Source organism: Aptenodytes patagonicus, chromosome 7, assembly GCF_965638725.1.
Source record: "Aptenodytes patagonicus chromosome 7, bAptPat1.pri.cur, whole genome shotgun sequence".
NCBI classification, from domain to species: Eukaryota; Metazoa; Chordata; class Aves; order Sphenisciformes; family Spheniscidae; genus Aptenodytes; species Aptenodytes patagonicus.
The window spans coordinates 64,658,463-64,680,314 of NC_134955.1; the positions used below are offsets into that span (position 1 = coordinate 64,658,463).

The 21,852-nt window shown below is 41.7% G+C and overlaps 1 protein-coding gene across 1 annotated transcript in view; it reads right to left on the reverse strand.

Moving 5' to 3' along the window:
- BRF1 (BRF1 general transcription factor IIIB subunit) overlaps positions 1–21,852 on the reverse strand; it is a 175,403-nt gene that overhangs the window by 36,142 nt on the left and 117,409 nt on the right. The window contains exons 12-15 of the mRNA XM_076345599.1: positions 13,296–13,357; positions 11,010–11,091; positions 10,857–10,912; positions 8,743–8,999 (exon numbers count right to left, since the gene is read on the reverse strand). Coding sequence (XP_076201714.1) covers positions 8,743–8,999; positions 10,857–10,912; positions 11,010–11,091; positions 13,296–13,357 — 457 coding nt within the window. The remainder of the gene's footprint in view (positions 1–8,742; positions 9,000–10,856; positions 10,913–11,009; positions 11,092–13,295; positions 13,358–21,852) is intronic.

A 21,852-nucleotide genomic window follows, 5' to 3' on the forward strand; every position in this document is an offset into this window, starting at 1 on the left:
CCCTCTGTGTTTTTGCACTGCCCAGCCGACCTCCTCTGGAATCCGACAAGGAGACGATTTTCCTGAGTGGGAGGCGGAAAAGCAATATCCAATTCATATTAAACAAACAAGAAGGCTGCTGTAAAAATAAGGAGACTTGACCTGGGTCTGGGCCACGAGGTCGAGCCAGATCAATGCCTTTTTAGTTTTAAATTGAAGGCGTTCTAATCATTTGGGGTAAATGGAGCCGAGCACTGGATTTGGCAGACGCTTGTTATTGCTGAAACACTCGCACAAGCCTAGATGTGTCCTCACCCAATCTTGAAGCGCTTATTTACATGTATTTCTCAAAGGTTCTCGTAAGTCCAAATAAATGACAGCTCAGGAACACTCCTCTGCAGTCCCAGCAGACCCTTACCTTTATGCTAAACCAAATTTTGTCAACATTAAATGTCTGTACTATAAAATCTGAATGCTCTTAATGAATGATGTACAACTAGAGATGATTTGCAGCATCACTGAACTTACAGAAATTGGTCCAGTTCACATCGAGAAGGCTTCTTTACATTATTTCTCCTATTACTAAGCTATTGGGGCATTTTTCTCCAATTGTATTTTACAGAGTGAAAATACAGGTGGGTTAGTTGCCATACTGAAATTTTGGCATTTTGTTCCAGTACTCAAAAACTAATTCCAGTATTTAAAAACTAATGAATCCAAAACTGGGGTTCTTAGGAAAAATACTGCATTTTAATAACATAACAAGCTAGAAAACCTTTAACTTCATTTCTCTTAACTCACTGGCAGAACAGGCATGAAAGGGAGAAACGATTCTGTAACTCACCTCCTGCAGGAGGAAGGAGAGGATTGAGGGATGAAGGATGAAGGAATGAGCTTTTTGGTAACCTCACCCTAACAAACCGATGCTGCATGACAGAAAAGTGCAGAGCTGCTGGAGTAACAGCTGAAATGATTTGGGAGTCGGTGGCAGAAGCAGCTCCTGCAGCAGCAGCACAAATGCACCCAGACCCTGCAGGCTGGGGATGCGAGCTGTGCCGGGTGATGGCTGGAAAGGAGTTCCTTTCTCAATGGTACAGAGCACAGCCATGAGAAACGCTATCCACGCATGTTTCAGAGTTTAATGCAGCTGTATTTTCAGGAGTATAAAGCCCGTCAGATGTGAAAGAAAAATGCTATCGTTGGTATCAGGGGGAACTGATCTTCAAAATAGCCTGAGTAATCAGAATAAACGTGAAATCCTGACAAACACCTGCCAGCTTCTGGAAGGCTGGGTTTGGGGAACTGGTTTTTCTTTTTTTTTTTTTTTTTTGGGGGGGGGGAGGGGGAGGCAGGGCGGGAATTCTTTCCCCATCCTTCTGTCCTATCTCAGTGTCAAGAGAAATGAATCTGAGGGCAAAAAAACCTGCCGCACTGTTCCCCGGACAGTGTGCTGGTTCCTGCCTCCCAAGTCTTTCGGTGGCATTTGCTTAACTCCGCATCTGCTCAGGAGCATGGTGCTACGTGCAGAAGCAATGCATTTTTCCTCCTGTGTCCTCACTTAATGAGGAAGGAAAGGCTGCTGGTCATCACATTTTAGTGTTCAGAAGTTAAAAACACACACTCATTTTAAAACATGTTGGGTCAGATACATTTCTTTCCAGTTCTTGCCTGTGATTTATCTCCTTATTACAATACAAAGCCTTCTTAGCTCATATGAACAGCAGTAACCTGCAGCATTAGCCAGGTTACAACATTACTACAGGTTTTACTAGATCAACTCCTCAAATCAACTGTGAACAAGTAAATGCATGTGTCAGCTCCTTTCAAGGTCATTCGTAAAGGTCTCGCCCGTATAGCTAACTTTAATAAGGAGATGCATGACTTGAAAAGCAGAACCTTGGAAGTCTTGAATTCATTTTTTCTTGGCTTTGCTTTTTGTAAATAAAATACTAAACATAATTTGTATAAGCTTGTCCCTCTAACAGTTACAAGACTGGAAAATACTTGTAAGATTTATTTTAAGTGGAGGTACTTATCAAATGTCACCGTTTTCCTGTTCAAAATGACTAATCATTTTGATTAACCTTTGATTTAAATGATTATATACCACAGCAAAGCACAAATATACATAAAATTACAGTCCAAAGAAATTATCAAAGCGCAGATCACATAAGAAAACAGTTATGTCAAAGTGGTTAGAGAATTTATTTACCACGTACATAATATTCAAACCAAAAGCTGACTCCACATGGGGAGTCACAGCCACACGGGAAGGCTCCCACCACGTGTACCCAGGAATCACAGCCTAGTTAATCCCGTAGCCAACATGAGACTGCTTCCAGAGGAAACACCAAAAATATCAACCAAATAATAATTATGCTATAGAAGAAACTCCTAACTACCGTCTCAACAAGTACTCCCAGTACCTTCTGTAAGGAATTTTATTCCAGGTGGGAAATTGGTGCTAGCACGTCAGTCACATATAAAAAGAAGGCCTGAAGCAGCACAAGACAAGAAATAAAATTTAATATCCCACTTTGAGTAAATACACATGAATTCCAAACCATGTAACAGACTTCAAAGCAGAGAGAGAAAAACAGGATATCAAAGGTAAATTAGACAAAGAGCTGAAGGCAATTCTGAAAAATAAAAATATATGGTGGAAAATTAAAGCATATAAAAAGACTCTTAAGATCCCATCTCAAAGGGCCAATTTGTACAGAGAATGCATACCTCCAAAGGTAGCATGGAAAAGACTCTCTCTCAAAAGCTTCGTATCTGCCAAACGTGAGGACTTCAGACACCCAGGAATCCCTTTGGATTATTCAAGCTGAGCTTTGTTTCACGCCGTTTTGGGTTGATCTAAGTAATCTGGAAAGCATGAGCTCACGCTCCTCCCCTCCACAAGTACCAGTCTCGTAATGTAAAATAAACTAAAAATATTGTACATTAAAGAACCCGTTTGCTTTGGGTTTATAAAAATAAATTATAAGCCTTAGCCAACATAGAATAAGCATTCAGGACAATCAGACTTGTAGCTGAGTTAGGAGCACCCAGCCAGGACACGGCACGGCACTCAGCACAAGACCTCCACCCGCCGAAACAGTAAAACTACAAATAAAGGTATTATCATTATCAATAGTCCTGGATGTGAGGGAAACAGGTGATTTGGGGCTTCTTCCCTCCTTATTCCCGAGGAGAAAGAAATACAGATTCTGCTGGACATCCGCAGTATCAACAATTGAAGAGAAAGTTTTCAGGCTGGGTGTGATAAATAGCACCCCATGCTCCCTCCCACAACTTTATCAGAAATAATCTGGCAAAGCCAACGAGATCGAAACCAACTTCTACCTTACGGAGTAATATGCACATCCTGGACACCAGAAAGGGCCAACTGCAAACGAGGGTCAGAGCTGGGGGGAGCCAGGGGCAGCGCTCCCACCGCCTCGCAGCGGGGAGCTGACTCTGCCTCCCCGGGCTCCCTCTGCAGCGTGGGATCGTCAGGCTCCTCCAAAGCACCTAACTTAGGCTTCTGCCCATATTCTACCCCCCCGGGGGAATCTGATTCCAATTAGAGCCAAGAAAGTACCAAGTAATTTATGAGGTTAAATGAGATGCCGAACGCCAGGCTGTAGAAAAGTATTACATACATTCTCGCAAATAATAAAGGGCATTTTTCTGGCGTTGGGACACCCATTGAAAAGCCAACAAAAATGTAGCCGGAGCAGATGCTAATTGAAAGTGTTCTTCCCAGGGCAGGAACTTGAGCCGCAGAACAAGTCCCTGGTACTGCAAATGCGCAGTTCACAATATCCAGATCCCGCGGCTCTGAAGCACAGGTGGAGCCACGTGCCAACGTGTACGAGCAAAATGGATGGTTGATAAATACAAGTGAGACCGTGGAGAGAATTTGGAGGTGAATTTCCAAATTTAATCAAATTTGAGATATCTACCAAGGGCTTTTGTCATATTCGTAGCAAGCATGATTTGGTTTTCTATTATATATTCATATGCTTCCATTCAGAACAACCTTGTTTCATTATAATGGATTCAGCTGTGCTTTGCAGTCCTGCTTCATTTCTTCCAAGGCAAATTCTTCAGGAGATTAACCTGACACATTTATTCCCCCGATAATATATCCTGTCCTTTCCGATATCATTACCAATTTCAAGCACATAGCAATAAATAGGCCTGAAATTTTTTAAAAGTAGTGACTTGAAAGCTTTCTTGTTCCCACATTTTCTTGGTACAACACGTTTCACTTCACAAGTAATGTTGTAAGATTCAGCTCAAGTAAATATAAAGTAAATTATTAAGCTTCTAACCAAAAGCTTCCAGACCTAAAACCCCTCTTTATTGGACTTGAAGAGCTCCAGCGCATGGCACAGCTCTAACTGGAGTTCAGGTTTTAAGTAGCTCAAAGTTTTGGTTTCAGCTGGGATAGAGTTAATTTTCTTCCTAGTAGCTGGCATAGTGCTGTGTTTTGGATTTAGGATGAGAATAATGTGATAACACACCGATGTTTTAGTTGTTGCTAAGCAGTGTTTAACTAAGTCAAGGACTTCTCAGCTTCTCATGTGAGATGCACAAGAAGCTGGGAGGGGGCACAGCCAGGACAGCTGACCCAAACTGGCCAAAGGGATATTCCATACCATGGGACGTCATGCTCAGTACATAAACTGGGGGGAGTTGGCCGGGGGGGCAGCAACCGCTGCTCGGGGACTGGCTGGGCGTCACTCAGCGGGTGGTGAGCAATTGCATTGTGCATCACTTGCTTTGTATATTTTGCTTATTCTATTATTATTATTATTATTATACTTTATATTATTTCCATTATTAAACTGTTTTTATCTCAACCCACAAGTTTTCTCACTTTTACTCTTCTGATTCTCTCCCCCATCCCACCGGGGCGGGGGGAGTGAGCGAGCGGCTGTGTGGTGCTCAGTTGCTGACTGGGGTTAAACCACGACAAAGTGGCAATTGTTCTTTTCTAGGAGTTCAACATATTATTCTTATGCTTCATATGCACAGAAGACATTAGTGAAGATAAACTGTGCAACTGGTAATTGAAATTAAAGTTGCAACATCTATTATGGTAACATCCACCGTGCCACATCTCTAACACACCGAGAATGAAACAGCTTTTGCGTACGAAGCACCAATTGTGGTACCCACTGGAACAAAAATGCATTAAGAAATGTAATGAAATACATTTAAACAACATAAAAATTCCTGAAATTACTTACACTGCCATTACCAGTCTTCTACCATCTTGACAGATACAATAAGTAAAACCCCGGTATAATTCTGGGAGATGTGTCTGAGAAAAGCATGTCTTTTTCTAAAACTCAAAAAGTTGCACAGCATTCACAGTAAAGAAACCTGTTCAAAAATCCAGTTTGCTTCTGAAAATATTGATGTATATAATGTCTACTCATCTAAAAAGGAGAAATCTGCATGATCTTTGGAAGAATTCTTTGAAAGTACCTTCCTAACAAAATTTCAGAAAATACCAAACATTTCCAAGATTTCAAAATCAGGATTTTTTAATGAAATAACATGCAGATAAACTTTGGAATCCAAGTAAATATTAAGTGATTATAGTAGCAACAAAACTATATTAAAAGGGCCACCAACTGAAAGAATATCCAGTTTAAGCATGCTCCTGGGACCATGCTTAGCATTCCAGCTCTTTATAAACTTCTTGCAAATCAACAACTTTTTACAAAACTGTAAAATTTGCTTACTATTATTACATCAGTAAACAAAAGCTTTTCCAATATTTTAACTGATTAACACTGTAACTGCTAGTTTATGTCATATTAAAAAAAGAAAAACCACCCAGAGATTGCACCATCTCTGGCTGGGTTAACCATGTTTTAGAGATAATCTGGAGTCCTCTATGTGGAAATAACAGCACAGAGTATTTTATAGCAAGGGGCAATTAGAAAGATGGACATGAAGATCAACTTCCTATTTCCAGGGTGCCACATACGGTATATGAAGATGATTTCCAAGACACGTGACAAACTTGGCTGCATCATCTGTCCAAACCTGGTGAGGTATGTAAAATCTTGGCTTGCAAAAGGAAATCAATAAAGATATTTATTTATTTAAAAAAAAAAAAAAATCTGCTTTCCTAATTTTATACCTTTACAAAAGTGCTGCTTTAATCACCAAGGATGAGTATTCTTTTCCTAGCCTGTAAAGCTCCCTGTAACTTGGTACTGGTACCTTCTAATTGGGATCAGGACTAAATGAGTAGCTCCTTAAAATCTGACTATAACTCAGATGAACTAAAGGACCGGATCAAAGCACGGTTATGCAAGGTGCTACTGCAGTCAAATCCAGCTTACTAAATATTTAAGACATATAAAGATAAACACACAGGACTGTAAATCACTACAAACCAAAATGGTTAGCAAGATCTCTGCAAATGCCTCCTGGATAAAGATACATTATGTGCTTCATTCATTTTCTAATAAGCAATGTTCAGGGGTTTTACTATTATTAATTGCATATAAATTACCATGATTTTTGTATCACTGGGAAAGTATTTAGCCATTCACCTCTCAGAGGAACAATGCTGAACAAAGGCAATGAATGCATGGCATATAAGAACAATGCAGAACACAGAAATTTATGCATGCCATTTAAAAGGCACGGCATTTAGACTACTAGCAAAAAAATCAAAAGTATGTCATAAATCTTTAATTGTAAGGAAAAAAAAGTCCAACTAATGGTTTGCCAAGTCCTTGATATTATTTGAGCAAGAACACTGCCTGCTTCTGGAGTGCAAAATCTCCTTAACTCACATATCTGCATGTATCCCCAATCTCCCCTGAAGTGTTCTGCTGCAAAATTCATTGTATCCGAGATCTGCTAATCATCACCAGGAAACTCTGTTATGCATCTTAAGGACGTACTTTAGGTTCTCAAGAGGAAAAATAAACATGTTTTATTAGCTGCTTTTGGAAAATACTGATTTGTATTTATTTAGAAACCTTTTCAAGTTGCACCACTGTTAAATTAAATATTTATGGCATGATTTTCCAAAGAGATTAACACCTGTTAAGAGTTTAACATGCTGACTTCAACAGGAGCTCCGAGCGCCCAACATTTCTGCAAACCTCAGAAGTGACAAGGTTCAGACGTGGTGAAGCAGCTCGAGCGTGGATGTTACTGCTGAGCTCTGAAATGCAACCGGGATCCTGCCCAGCCCCTACTTCCCATTGCAGCATTGCATTTCAGACAACTGAATCGGCCATATTTTACTAGAAATACCAGAAATATGACTCATTAATACCTGTTAAATCCAAATAAAGCATAGGCTAAATGCCGTTAGTTAATCCTCAATGCGTCTTCACTTTCCTTCACTAGTGGAAAACTTATGTGCTTGGGTCATTAGACATCACCTCAAGTAACAACTTATAGAGGAGACTAAAATCCACAGTGAGCCAAGAACTGGAAAGCAAAGTTGTTGATATTAAGAGTGAGAAGTTGAACGAGGATGAAGCCATCTTGCTAAAATACAGAATAAAGAAGGTACAGCAAAGAAAGAAAAGACGCTTGGTACACTGCAAAATCCTGTATCCCGGTGACAGTGAGGCCAGAGGCGCGGTCTTCAGTTTTGGCTGAGAAGCCAAATGCCAAAGCCAAAGCTTTGCTTCTCAGCCAAAATTGAAGCCCGCGCCTCTGGCCTCACTGCCAAATGAAGTCAAAATAAGGGGTTTAGGTCTAGTCATCCTCATTTTGCTTAGCTTCTGAGGGACATGCACTTACTAACTCTCCCAGCTTCATGTTTTCAAGTATCCTACGTCTCCCATTTTTGTACGAATAGATGATTTCTTGCCGCCCTCCCACCCTCCCTGGCCCTTTACCCGCTCTCAGCTGCAACACACACCTAAATCTGAACTATGGAGCAAAGACACTGTCTTCCATTTCAGAATGAAACACCAAAATTTCCTTGTGGCATCAGGCCTATACTTCTGGAAGCAAAAAACTGTGTATTTTAGGCAGTAAATAAACATATAGCATCTAAGCAAGAAATTACTATACATAGGCATGATTCAAATGATCATCCGACATGATTTCATAAACTGAAGACAAATAAAATAGTTGAGTATTGCAGATAGGACACATCAATCTCCTCAAACACTTTACAGCACACTACAAATCTGCCCGGCAAGTCGAATATTTTACTCATTAAAATAGTAGCTTTCATCACACTATAAAACATTTGCAAATGCAGACCAGGAAACCGACAAGCATATTTACTGTAAAGCTCTATATTTGTGTCATCAATTAACAACAAAAGTTTGGAATAAAACTAAAATAAAAGCTAATCAAAACAGTTAGCTCTCGAAACAGATGGGAACTGTATTTTTCAAGTCAAGCAAAAAGCCAAAGCTTTCAAACATTTAGTGTCATGTCAGCTGATACAGACAACTTAGAAAGGAAGGACAGCAAATGTCAGGAGTATATGAAGAAAAGGTGTCCCTGGCCGAAAGATTCACGTTTATGAATTTCCATTGATTTTTTTTTTTTTTTTTTGGCTTCAGGATGATTAACTCGCACCAAAGCAGACCTCTGATATGTGAACTATAAATAAGGTGCCGCCGTGACACTGCAGGCAAAATAAATAAAAACAGAGCTCCGACATTATTTTAGCCTCAAACAAATGTTTCAGTCCCTACATTGTCTGGCTCAGAAAGATACATAGACAGTCTCACAGACAGAGATACAAATGAACAATTGCAGTACCTTTTTCCCACACTGTTTACAGGGTTGGCTATATTCCTACTGGCAATAGATTTTCTTCTTGACAGCTTCTTGGTGTTGGTGCTGTCATCAGTGCTGTCATCCTCTTTCTTTGGTGTGTTACTTCCTTTGCTGTTCAGGTCCCTTAGCACATTATAATTAATTTTACTTGAGATTTTCTTCTGTTCTAACATCTTTTCAATTGCCTCTCCTGCTGTGCTGGCTTGAATTGGCTCCCGCTTCTTTGCAGATTTCTTTGGCTTAATTAAAATATAAAATTAGTGATGTAGATACAAACAAAGTTTCCGTGAAGCAGAAGGGCGAGCTGCAGCTCAGCAGTCCTGGCTCAGGTGCTGCTGATGCGGGGATGCAGGCGATGCGGCCGGGCTAAGCCAGCGCTCCCTCTCCTGCCACTCAGCGGGACCGAGAGGTCTCTTCCCTCCGAGAGGTAAGTGTTCACTTTTTGCCAAATGCCCACACAGTTTATTACAAATTTTTTACTTAGTATTTGTAATGCTGCCAGAGAAGAAACATGGGCCATTTCTCACGCATGGAAAAGAAAAAGGGAGTCAACTCCTGTTACAGGAACAGGGACCCTGATAGCATTGCCCAGCATGGAAATAAAGAAATTCCCCTGCTAAAATTGCCTTTGAAGTTAGAGTCAAGCTGGGTCACGACTCCCCTAAGCACTGACAACTCCGTATCGAAACTGCAACGGTATTTTATATCAAGTTCGAACGCGGCGTGGGAGACCATCTACCCAACTCCTCCTCCACACTGAAAAAGGCCAAGAATACTAGCAGCAGCTTTCTAAGCGTGGACTGGCATCAATGCCGACGGATAGGAAGCAGGAGGCTGCAGACACACGAGCGCAGCGGCAATGTCACCTGCAACGGCCCTTCCCAGGCAAACGCTGCCAGCCCAAGCCCAGCGTTGCGCTGCGGAGGTTGATGCTGCGCAGAGCCAGACAAAGAGAAATGACACCGGAGAACATTTCTAGCCATGTCCAACGCCTGGGTAGGTATGGAAAAAGAAAGAACCTCTGTTTCTCATTTGGCATTTTCCTTTTCAAAGGAAGGTTTTAACACCAAGCGCTGCAGGAGATTTATTTTTTAATGGATAATAGCCCCTCTGTTTACCTACATGGGTCAAGTGCTACCTTGAAATTGGAAAGCACTATATTAATCAAGTTCTACTCGAGCTGTCAGAAACAATACAGAGTTAGAGAAAAACTCCTGTGTTGTCCGAACAAAAAGGTGGGTGTTTGGGCTACTTGGCGGTGCCAACGAGTTATACAATTTTGAAAATTGCTGGTAGACTGCCACGTCTCCGTAAGTGCAGGATGAATGAGAAACTCTGAAGCATAGAACAGTGTTTCATTGTCTGGTTTTGTTTTTATTGTTGAAATACCTAGGGGAAGTAGGAAACTCTGTCTTTCGCATTAGTTGGAAAAAAAGATAGAGGATATACACACTAAAAACTAACATGGATTTTAGTTGCATGTGGAAGATTTGACTTGTCACTCGCTCAATTACACAAAATACTAATGCCGTAAATCGTGAATATATGGCCAATTAGGCTGCTTTAAACTGCTAAACATGGAGACAGGACATGCCATTTGTTAACATAACTGTCGCATTCTTTATGAAAGGTAGAACAAAATATTCCTTCAAGTGACTGTAACAAGGATCTGTTCAGTTCTTCATAAAGAAATCATTATTGCAAGAGCAAAGAAAGCTACTGAAGTTATGGCAAGTACAAACAAATTCCCCATGCACACGTTAAAAAAAACTTAAGCATGTCTTAAGACCTGTATTTAAATAAGCAAGCAATTAGGACAGCAATCATAAATGCAAAGAGCTAGCTCTGACTTTGCCATGCACAGAATTTTCTCACAATAGTAATTTAAAATAAAAGTTTGGGCAAGAAAGTGTTTTACTCACCACCTGAAAAGTTATAGCCTTGTATTTCAATAACAGGTAGAGATACAATAGCTTTTGCTCGTTTAGTGGTGACCTGTACCATTATGCCCATACATCCTACATGGAGCTGATCAGCAAATGTAAGGAATTTCCAGGACATTTTCAGACAGACACAATTAGCACACGGTTTAATACCTTGTGTTCCTTATAAATCCCAAGTTCTTTCTCTTTTGCTATTCTTGCTTCCTTTTCTGAAAGATGACAAAAGGGTAACCAGCATGAAGATTACACAGACTGCATATTTCAGCAACACTGGCCAAAAGGAGAATTTCAGTCCTATATACTTACCTTTTTGTTCCTTCAAATAATCTGCATTTTCTTTCATCCACAGCTCTGCTTTTATCTGAGCTTCTGTTTCGTTAAGTATATACTAAAAGACAAAACAAGTTTATCTACTTTCAGAAATCAACTTGAAAACCACAGAGCAAAACTGAATTGAAAAACCACTGCCAAGGTCAATTCATGTTCTGTTTTTTAAAATACATTAATAAAAGAAAATATGACTGAGATGTGACAATCAGAGAGCATTTCTAGTAACTTCTAAAGCTGGCAAAAACCAACATGTTTTCAAAAACAGTGCTTGGTTTCCAAACTATGATGGGGTGACCAAAAACCATCCAGGACTCATTGTACGTGGTCTGTAATTAACCTAAAATGATCCTGGGTTTATGATCTTTTTCAGATGATATGAGAGGGTATCATGACAACATGGCCGTCTGCAAGTAATTCTGTGTGTTGATGGTGGTCTGTAATTCAAACCAGTATGGGAACCATTGCCCTGCGCTACCAAAACAGAAACATGTGTCTTCTGGGTAGGTTTCTGTGAAGGTTTAGGCACAGTTACTGAGTTCAATGGCCACATCTGTGTGAATGATACCACCTTAGATTGCGGGAGTTTTAGTCCTCTAGATTTTGGAGAGCTGGGTTCAGTAACCACATCTAGGCTTTTTTCAGTTAACTCTACTTAGTCTCGGTAACATCATTAGTAGGCGTGGAGCTGTAAAACATATCTAGAACCATTCAGATGAATTACAGAAATAAATAAACAGGTAGGTAGCAGGCAGGCCGGCAGGTTGGTAGATAGATCTCCTCTTCGATTACTTAAATGTAAAAATAAACCCAGTATTTAGCAACTGCCCATGAAACAAAAGTTCTCTACAGCCAATGCTGTTAGGGAGTGAAGAAATTCTGCAGAACGGAGAAGACAAATTGGTTCATCCTTCATGAACAAGACACTTTAGTTTTAAGCAGCGGACCCAAGACTTGTAAAACGATGTTTAAGTGCAAGAAAAACAATCTGAGATTTCTCCATCTTACGGGTTTGTGCATTCGAGATTTTCTCCCAAGCAAAATGTACATATAGGATTTTATGAGAAAAATAACTCCAGTCAAATGAAACTAATGCAGGGAGGAGTCCTTCCTCAGAGGGCGAACGAGAGGAGCAAACAGCTGTGCAAGTCCTGGTTTATCAGACCAATATTTTCACTCTTTCATCTGCTTCTATCAAAGGTGAGCCGTAATAGTAAAACTCACTTCCTCCTAGCTCAGTTATTCATCCTTCTTATGATTTTAGAGAGTTCATAATCCTGAGCTTACATTACAGTCTATTGCCATGGAAATGAACATGAGGTCATAAAAGCAGAGTTATGACCTCATCACAGATCCTAGGAGGAGGAGAAAATGTGCTTGTTCTTCCCCCGCATTTGTTTAAATTATGGACCTGCTATACTGAAAATCTTCAGCCTCCCCGGTCCCTCCATACCACGTCTGCTTGATTCACAAGACCCCTCCTAACGCCCAGCCTAGCAAAACCCGCTTCACGGCTGAAGTCAAACTGAGCATTCTCCTGCTCCTTCATCAATTGCCAACAACATTCTGCAGATCAGTAATCCCTATGCAACCTCATCGCTCTCAATGATTTTGTACCCCAAAAGGAATTTTTAGCATTGGTGTTATCTGTTCAAATTACTCTTTAAACCAGCGTGGCAGCTCGAGAGGGCATCAGGCTCAGAGTCAGGAGAGCCGGACTCTGTGGCGTGTTCAAGTGTTGACCTGCTGCGTGGCCTTCAACAAGCCATCTTCCACAACTGTCTGTCTGTCATATTCAGGCTATATCGTAAAGGGTCTCTTTCACTGCCACACAAATAATAATAAATCCAGAAAATGTTACAGAAATCTTTGAGAGAACACAGAAGCTGTATACACTGGGTTTACAGTTTGGTTTCCATGGCAGCCTCCTATGTTGAATATATCTTAACTAAATAATGAATTTAGAGCTCCACCAAACTTTTAAAAGTCCTTCTTCAGAATAAAAGACATTCTAAAACATAATTATTCCAGCACGGTAAGAGCGAGCAGCACCAGCAGTCTCATAGATATAAAACTTGGGCAAGGAACACCAAATTCACAGGCTTGCGTGAACGTGAGTTTTGATCTCAGATCACCGAAAACCCTTGAACCTCTCTATAGATCAGAGCAAAGAGGCAGTGAGAGGAGAGGACAAAGCAGGTAAGAACCATTTTTCTTTCTCAGATACCCAAATGCAGAGACACCCAGGGTAAGAGGGCACCTTACCCGATCTATTTCACTGTCGTCGATCCCACTCAGGTCTAATTCACCATCTCCTGTATTCTCACCTACAGAAAAGAACACATTTTAATTAGGCGGATGTTTGTTCAAAATCAATCACAATTCACGTTCTACGGTAAAGTAATACTTAACAATCGTCCTTCAGAGATTTGCATCCTTCCGTGTTCATCCAGCAGGTTTAAGGCGTTGCTGAGTATTTTCGATATTGGGGGTACACGCACGCACAAATTCACCACACTGAATTCATTTAAAATTCAGGAACTGGTACGGTCCTCCTCAGTACTAAAAATCTGCCGAACACTTCCAGTTGCCTTTTTTTTTTCCATTTTAATTTACAGCCACAATGTTCACCAGGAAGCTGGGGAAACCATTTTAGGAAGATGACCATTTTTCTTTCATCACAACATGAATTTCTCTGTCAGAGCCTATAGGTCAATGATTCATCTGTAAATTATGACTTAGAAAATATTTTCTGATTTCAGGGAAGCAGCATGGACCAGTGAATAACACATCATGCCGACAGTCATGCCATGGCTTTCTTCTTGATTCTGATCTATCATCATTTGAAGCACTTACCTCATACCAGTTCTGTAAAAAGATGTGTATTAGTTTTTCTATCTGTAAAATGGGAATTATTAAAACATTTCCAAATTTTAAAATAACTTTTAAAAGCTATGGAAGGGTCTAGAGAAATGTTAAACAGTAATGACTTTCTGTAATTACAATTTCACTGTAATTTTTCTAGCTTTGTATTTATTAAGACTTCTTCTGAAAACACATTTTTTAATATTCTATCCATTAAAAAGCATAACAGCGCAGAAGTGAGGCCTAATTTGGGACTGGCACAATGTACAGCAGCAAAACCTGATTTTCCACATCACGTTAATGTACAGTAGTAATACACTATTAATGTAGTCCAGGTAGAGAAGAAAATAAATTATTCAAGAAAGACTTATGCTGGGGAATGAAGCAATCTTCTTGGTCATCTCCATTACATCTAATCAAGACTAGACAAGGGATGACCTAACCAGTTTACTTGCAGAAAAAAACCCCAACAAATTAAGTTTCAACAATCTGCAATAACGAATTAAAACTGAAACGGTGCAGAAGAGCTTGGCATCTTCACGGTTCCTGCTCCCCAGTCCTGGGGATGTGCCTCCCCACAAACCAAGACCTTTGAAGAATGGTTTGATTCTCCAGCCTGGTGCTTTCCCGCGGAGCAGAGCTCCTGAGCAGTGTGGAGGACCGGTAGAGGACCGGGAAGGCAGCTGCAGCATTTTGATCCAATGGCAGGTTATGGCAACGCGGAGCCTCGAGGCTTGAGGAGCACCAAATGGTGAAGACAAGCAAAGGTAGGCATTACGAGCATTCCCAGAAGATACGGACAATGCTCCACTTGACAAAACTCAGGCGTTTAAACCAGTTGCCTGAAGTACGTGAAATCACAGGGTCAGGAATCCAACCAAAACAACTAGTTAGGAAAAAAGGCTGCGCTTCTTGAGGCGGTGCAAAGGATCTGGCTGCTCAACTCAACAGACATTTACTGGTATCAGACACCAAGTGCTCACAAATGTCTTTTCAAAATCCACCTTAAACAACCAACAGAAAGTTTTAAACTCTTTCCATACCAAGTCATACGCAAAACGGGTTTCACCCCGAAGAAAATGTCCTCTTGCAGGGAGCCGCATAATACTGCATCTTGATTTTCTTCTGAGATTGTCTCATAAAAGTAGTATCTTTACCAATTCAGTAATCTGATGCTAATATGAATGAAAAGGCCTTAAGGAACATTTCTCATTGCCCTTACATTTAGAAATTAACTGTACTTCAGCCCCAGGCACCAGATTTACTTTACAACCTTTTTCCTCAAAAATACTTTAAAAGTGTAAAAGATTTTATAATAACTATATAATTGTTCAGTACATTTGCTTTTCTTCTGGTCTGATCTCTATATAGTGCAGTAAGAGCAGAACTTTCTGCACCAGGGCCACCAGCTCCTCGTGCAGGCACCCCGCTACCAGGCAGGCAGGGATGCGACCCAAGGACATGGCAAAGCACGCCCTGGCTCGAGGCTGGAGAGGAACAGCAAGGTGACAAAATACGTCCCGGTGGTTTGCTGCCTCTTTAATATAACTCACTGGAATTTTTTTAGCAAACCGTAATCATGCAAAGCGCAGAGAGGAATTACTGTATGCCACATCACCCACGGGAGTCCAGGGTATACTGCAAAACAGCACTACACGTCTCTCCCGCTGGAACCGAGATACAAATTTCCAGTGACCAAAATGCTTAAATATTCACCGAGGAAAGTAGTAAATACTGTAGTCTAGTGTCCGAGATGCCTTCCCAGGAGATTGTCCACCTGGATCCAAGAAATGTTTCATTACACAAAATAAAATAGCTCGACAGCAGAGTGCAAGAGTGTGCCCAGGCCAGAATAACCTGGCTCCTAGGTCGGAAGGAGTTTGTGCAGAAATGGGACTCGAACCGGATCGCCCATATTCTGGGTAAGCGCTTTAACCATCAAGTTGTAGGACAAAAGGGGGGATGGCCTCCCCCTTCTTTGTGTTATCTACCTTTTGTTTCCTCAAGGTGTTGGGGGGAAAAACCCCAACTTTCAATCTGGTTGATCTGAGTGAATAAAGGATTCTTTTTTTTTTTCCATATTCATTGCACCAGATAAACTGTCAACTATCTACACAGGCTTGGAATTAGGGACAAAGAAAAAGGGAGCCAACCTCAAAAATCATTAAGTTCTGAAAATCGCAGGCTAGAAAATCAAAATTTGGAAGTGGTGACGGAACTACTCAAGTCACTGCTCAACTTTACATAAAATCGCATCCCAAAATTATCTGTTGTAAAAACTGCCACAGCATCTTAAGAACACTAAAAATATCCCACTGAAATGAAGCTGCCGCTGCTTTTATTCATCATTAAACACCTCGCTCCTCCTATACCCTGCTATATTTTTGTATCAGAGGTTTAAAATTTAATATGTCACAGTACAGTAGGTATCTGTTCCCTTATACAGCCCTAATATGCTAGACTGAACATGATGTAATTTCAGGCACCATGAACAATTTCCCATGTCATTTTAAATATAACTTGTTACTGAATTAGGTGCCAGTTTTTCTTATTGGATCAATTAGCAACGGGGACGGAAAACTCATTCTCCAACTGGTAAATTGCAGAGAAGAATCCAGAAGCAAGTTATACGTAATAAGCATTTCTTAGACCCCATAATGGCAGTAGAGGGAGTAATTGCAGGATATCCCTCTGCCTGCAAGTCGTCCTTTTTCCTGCCAAGGCGATAGGCATTCATTAAATGCAAGGGGCTTTTCAGAAGAGAAGGTGCCTTCAAATCCCTAGTTTAACGCTTTCACTGAGAAAAAAAATACGTGTTTTGTTACGGAATGCCAATTCAAAACAGAATACATCCGTTTTGAGCTGAAAATTTCCACGGCAATCGTTTCCAACAGGAGTAGACCCTACCAGCCATAAATATCCGTCTGCTCGATGTTATATGGCTCACTCCAGGGCATGGAAAGTAAACCCCTTGCTTTTTTATATACCAGAAAGATCTTCCCAGCTGCTAAACTTTTCAAAACAATTTCTAAATGATCATTTTCTCTTTTAATAAAAGGGTCAAAATGAAATGTTCGACGAAATAAAAACACAGATGTGGTCAACATCTGGTCCAACCTCTTAAAAGCTTATTTAAAAGCAGTAGCGTCACGTGGCATGGCTCTTAGACATGCGGATTTCTTCTGTGAAGAAAAACAACCACTTTACTGCAGGGCACAGGCAAAAAATAAGTTGGGTGTTAAAAATACCCCCACACACACCCAAATCCAGTTCTTAAATGAAAGTACCATTGGAAAGAGCGTAGAGCGAGGCAGTGAGGAGCAGCCTACTCCATCCTCACCTAACATCTCCGTGGCAAGCAGAGGAGGACAGCACTTCTAGAGCTTTCCATCAAGGTCCCAAATCAGCTACATCCATGGCACTTAAAACCATCAGTCACCCAGCCATCTCCCCCAATATTTAAAAATAAAAATCCCCAAAAGCCCTTTCTTTACAGCTTTTTAACATCTTTCCAACCGACTCCAGTAGATGTGAGGGCTACAATCAGACACTGGGGATTAGGTTTGTAAACCTGTAGCATTATTTACTGTTCTTGTCATTACTAAATGCACGCTAAACCCTCTTTTAACACACCGCCTCCCCCTCTCCCTACCTCTGTGCAGCTAATTAAATGTATACATAGCACGCTATTATGGGGATTTATTACAGAAGAATCATGCCAGCCAATATATTTTAAACCCCACATTTTTAAAAACAGCCATGTGAAGAATGTGTTTTTCTGTTTCTATTACAGGAGGCAGCACTATTTATTGCTCTGCCCAGATAAGAGGATTTCCTTACAGACAGAAATGGAGGAAATCCTCCAGAGCAGATATAATAGAAGGCACTTGGTGCTCTGGTCCCATGCAGCAAATACACTCTCCGTCACACCGTTTCGTAGCAGTCAAAGAGCCGAAAGAGTTTAAACAAAGAACCCTTCCACCTATTCAGCACAACACCAGACACTAAGCACCCCCAGCATTTAAGAAATACTTGGGAGCTAGAGCACGACAAAATCTGAAAATAGTTGGGAGAGGCTTTTTCACTAACAAAAATCCTTAAGCAACAAACCAAACGACCTGAGCCCAGGGCATCAGAAATAGCGGGATTGACTGTTGCTCTCCAGGGAGGGATTAAAACCAACAGGAGCCACAGAAAGCTCCCGCAGATCGTCGGAGGAACCCGAGAGCGCAGAAACACTTTTGCAGCTAAATCTGATGAGCGATGCCGGTGCCACTTTGGGAGCTGCAAGGAGCGCGAAGGGAAGGCGGTAGCTTAGCGTCAAAAAAGGCACTGCACAACCGCACCAGAACATAATTGATTAGCTGATCAGAGGGGACAAGAACCCATCTGGAGGGGAAGATAACTGATTTACCGAGGGGCGTGAAGAGAACAGTCATTAAGCGTGGGTAACCGGGAGGGGAGCGGCAGCGGCGCAGGGCAGACAAAGTGCCGTAGCATCAGGTAGGGAAGAGAAATGGATGTGAAAATGCTGCAGTAGCAGCAGCGCGGCATGAAGTGTGGCGTACGAGGATCAATGGGTGTGCAAATGAACCTACTGCGCGTCAAGGGGTGAGCAGAGTCCATGGGTCCGTACGAGCGGGGTACACTGTGAGTTTTATTAATATGGGGCTAGGAGCCTCTGGAGCAGGCTGGCAGGTTATCTTGGCAGTTTTAAGCTGTTGCCAATCTCATTGCTCTGGATAAGGCACCTCTTTGTGCAATCCCAGCCGGCCCCGCCGTGCCCCCATCCCACAGCACGCACCCCACAGCTGCCAAGGGCTCGGGTTCCCCCCGGTCACCTTTGGCAATACCATCGTGTGCCGTCGTAACAAAAGTACACCACAAAAACAGAACGTAAGGACAGAACAAAATTAATTGCACTTACTGACAAAATAAGGTCACAAAACGGATGACGTGTATGCTCATATTTAAATGAAAACTCTTTTTATTTTATTGTACCTGAAGCCACCTTGAAAATTACAGCCTACTCCTTCATAGTGCCAATTCGACACCAGGATTTAGGTCTGACGGCGTACGGAGCACACGAGGCCACACATACAGCATAAAGATAAATGAAGTCTGTCACTTTATTATTTCCTTCTGCCAAGGCAAGGTTAAGGGGTCCTCTCCAGCCGAAGCCAAGTTTCCAGCCTGCTAGCTCCCTCAGAGAAAGCAAACACACTGCGCCATGCAGAGCGAGGCCCCTTCTTCCCAGAAACGTTCGTTCCTCCCGATGAGGGATGGCGGGAGCCATCGCTGGCCGGCGCCAGGCTGCCCAGCAGCACCAGGACACACAGCCCTGGCACTGCAAAGCGCCCACCAGCCGGCTCCTCACACTTGGACTATAAGAAGTGTAGAGTCAAAGCCCAAAAGGGTGAAAATGAAGGGCAAAGAGGGAAAAGACACAATCTAATAAAAACGAAGAAATTGCACATATCTGCTACATACCCTACCATTGCAAGTGTGAGAGAGTGGCTGTGCAAGGTAAGCCTGAACAAAAGCAGGGATGTACAAGCTCATTAGCTCTTTCCTCGCTCCTATCCATTGAAAACAGGACCTTCTCACAAAGCAAAGAGGAACAAGAGCCGGGATCAGCCCCAGCTGGTTTGCAGTCACTGCATCAGGCTCATCCACGTCACTGTAGGCAGAAGGAGGTTTTTGTACAAGATTCGGCCTTAACCCGGTGCAGAACTACAAACCCATCTTTATTAAGTGCCTGCGCCTCTATTTCCTCACACTGAGACTCAAGCTCCAGGTGCTACATCTCTCCCGCAGCAGCTGACTGACATCCGACAGCCTTCCCGCACTAGCCGCCTTCGTACGGCGGTTGCAGAACAATTATCCCATCGCAAGAACAGAATTTCAAATTTGTGTGCTTAATGATATATGGGAATGAATTATGAGAAAAGCTTTTCCTACAGTCAATCATCTCTCACAGAATTTTTGTTAGATACTGAACACATTTCTCATAAATTAAATTTCAATTTCGAAAAAAACCCAAACCACCAAACCCACTGCTTTTCTGGCAGCACATCCACACTGAAACAAATGCTATTGTTTCACCTCGCAGTCCAAGGAGGATCTAACCAAACCGCATCCACACATTTTATATACAGTTAAAGGTTATGCCACTAGTTTAACAGACACAGAAACTTGTTAACTTAAACACTAATCCATCAGAAAAACAGTTAATCACTCCATTCTTTCCACAAATCCTCCCTGCAATATATGTTTTTTAAAGCAGGTAGTACAAAAATAGTCCAGCAATAAACAATGCCTTCCTGATTCTGAAGATTTTTCTTTGAAAAGGTAAGCTTGTGCTTATTGAACTACATAGCAATATAAAAAGCCCTTCAGAAAAAATCCTTTCAACCTCCCAAAATAAATACAGCTGAAAGTTAAGCTTTTGAACTGAAGAACATCTTGACACTGTCCTCAAAACCAGCAGCAGATGTTCCTCTTCTGGAATAACGTTCATGTCCCCCCAACACCTTTTGAAAACAGTGAAAAAGAGCATCCTTTATGCAACCTACTTGATGCAACTCATCGTTCTTTTTTAAGCTCACAACCCTGCTGCCATGACCAAGTGCTTAGAGGATGGCTGCTCTGAACAATATGAAAACAGCTATTTTTTGCTGATGAAACCAATAACCATCAATGATCAACTTGACAAATACCCAGAAACATACTCATTAGCTACCACAAATGAAATTTTTCAGCTCCAAAGCCCAGAAATGGTACAAGCTCCCATGCACAGACACAAGTCTTCTCCAACTCATGATTTCTGTGTCTAGCAACGCCAAGACCGATCACAGCGCTCCTGCTGAAGGTGCAACACACTCACATCTCAGCGCTCGTCCACATATTCACCCCCTCCTGCCTCAGTAGTTATGAACTTAAAAGTTTTTAAAATGGAGACTATATAGACAGATTTCCCCTACTTATTGCTCTTTTCCATCCGACCACCAATTCCCTGCTGTATTTTCCTCCTTTGCCTTTCATGCTGTTCTTGGCATCTTTTCTCTCCTTTCCCTTCCCCCACCCTTCTTTCGTTTTGGTGCCTTCTGGCCTGTATTTTCTGCATTTTTTTAAATCTCTGCAGGGGTATCCAACAGTAACAGTTTATATAAAGGAAGAGGCCAGGGAGAAGAACTGACCAGCATCTTAATCAGTTCCCCTCTCCAAACCCCGCAAGTGCAAAGCGCCGCCGTATCTCTTGCAGAGGGTGAGGGCTGTACAACGCCCTGGAGAGCCGATGGCAAAGGCAGCCGGGCTCAGATGAGTCTCCAGCTCACTTTCCCCGTGCTGCCAGACCACCTTGTAAAACAGCAAGAGCACTTTACACCCGAGCCAGCCGTAAAGGGAACAGCTGGTTTAATGCTTAAGTGCTGAAGCATCATTTCTGCAACTGCAGCTCGCCGGTTAAGTAGCCAGGTCTTGCTGTGGGCACTAAATGCTCTGCTGTCCGTCCCTGCAAGCCCAGGATCCTTGGCTGGCCGGCGCTCAGCCACCCCAGCAGGACATATGTTTTATTGAGAAGCAAATATACTGCTGTAACATGCCGCCCTCCCTACACCAAATAAAATGAGACGGGGAGCTCTGCACTACTGAGAACTTAAAAGCAAATCCTAGAATTTTGCTTGCATTATTTTTATCTATATATTTTTTAAAATCATGAATCAATTTCTATTCCACCAGGAAAAATCGTATATGTATACAGCTATACATACACACACAGTTTTTAAGCTACAAAGACACAGGAAGAATTTGAGCAGACTTGCAATACAACATTTTAAGGCTAATTTGACTGATTGAAACTCAAAAGCAAAGCTACATTATTTTCTCAGGACACCACTGAAAATTCAAGGTTGGCTCAGGTGATGGCCCAAAAATTAGAGCAAACTTCCTTTAGCAG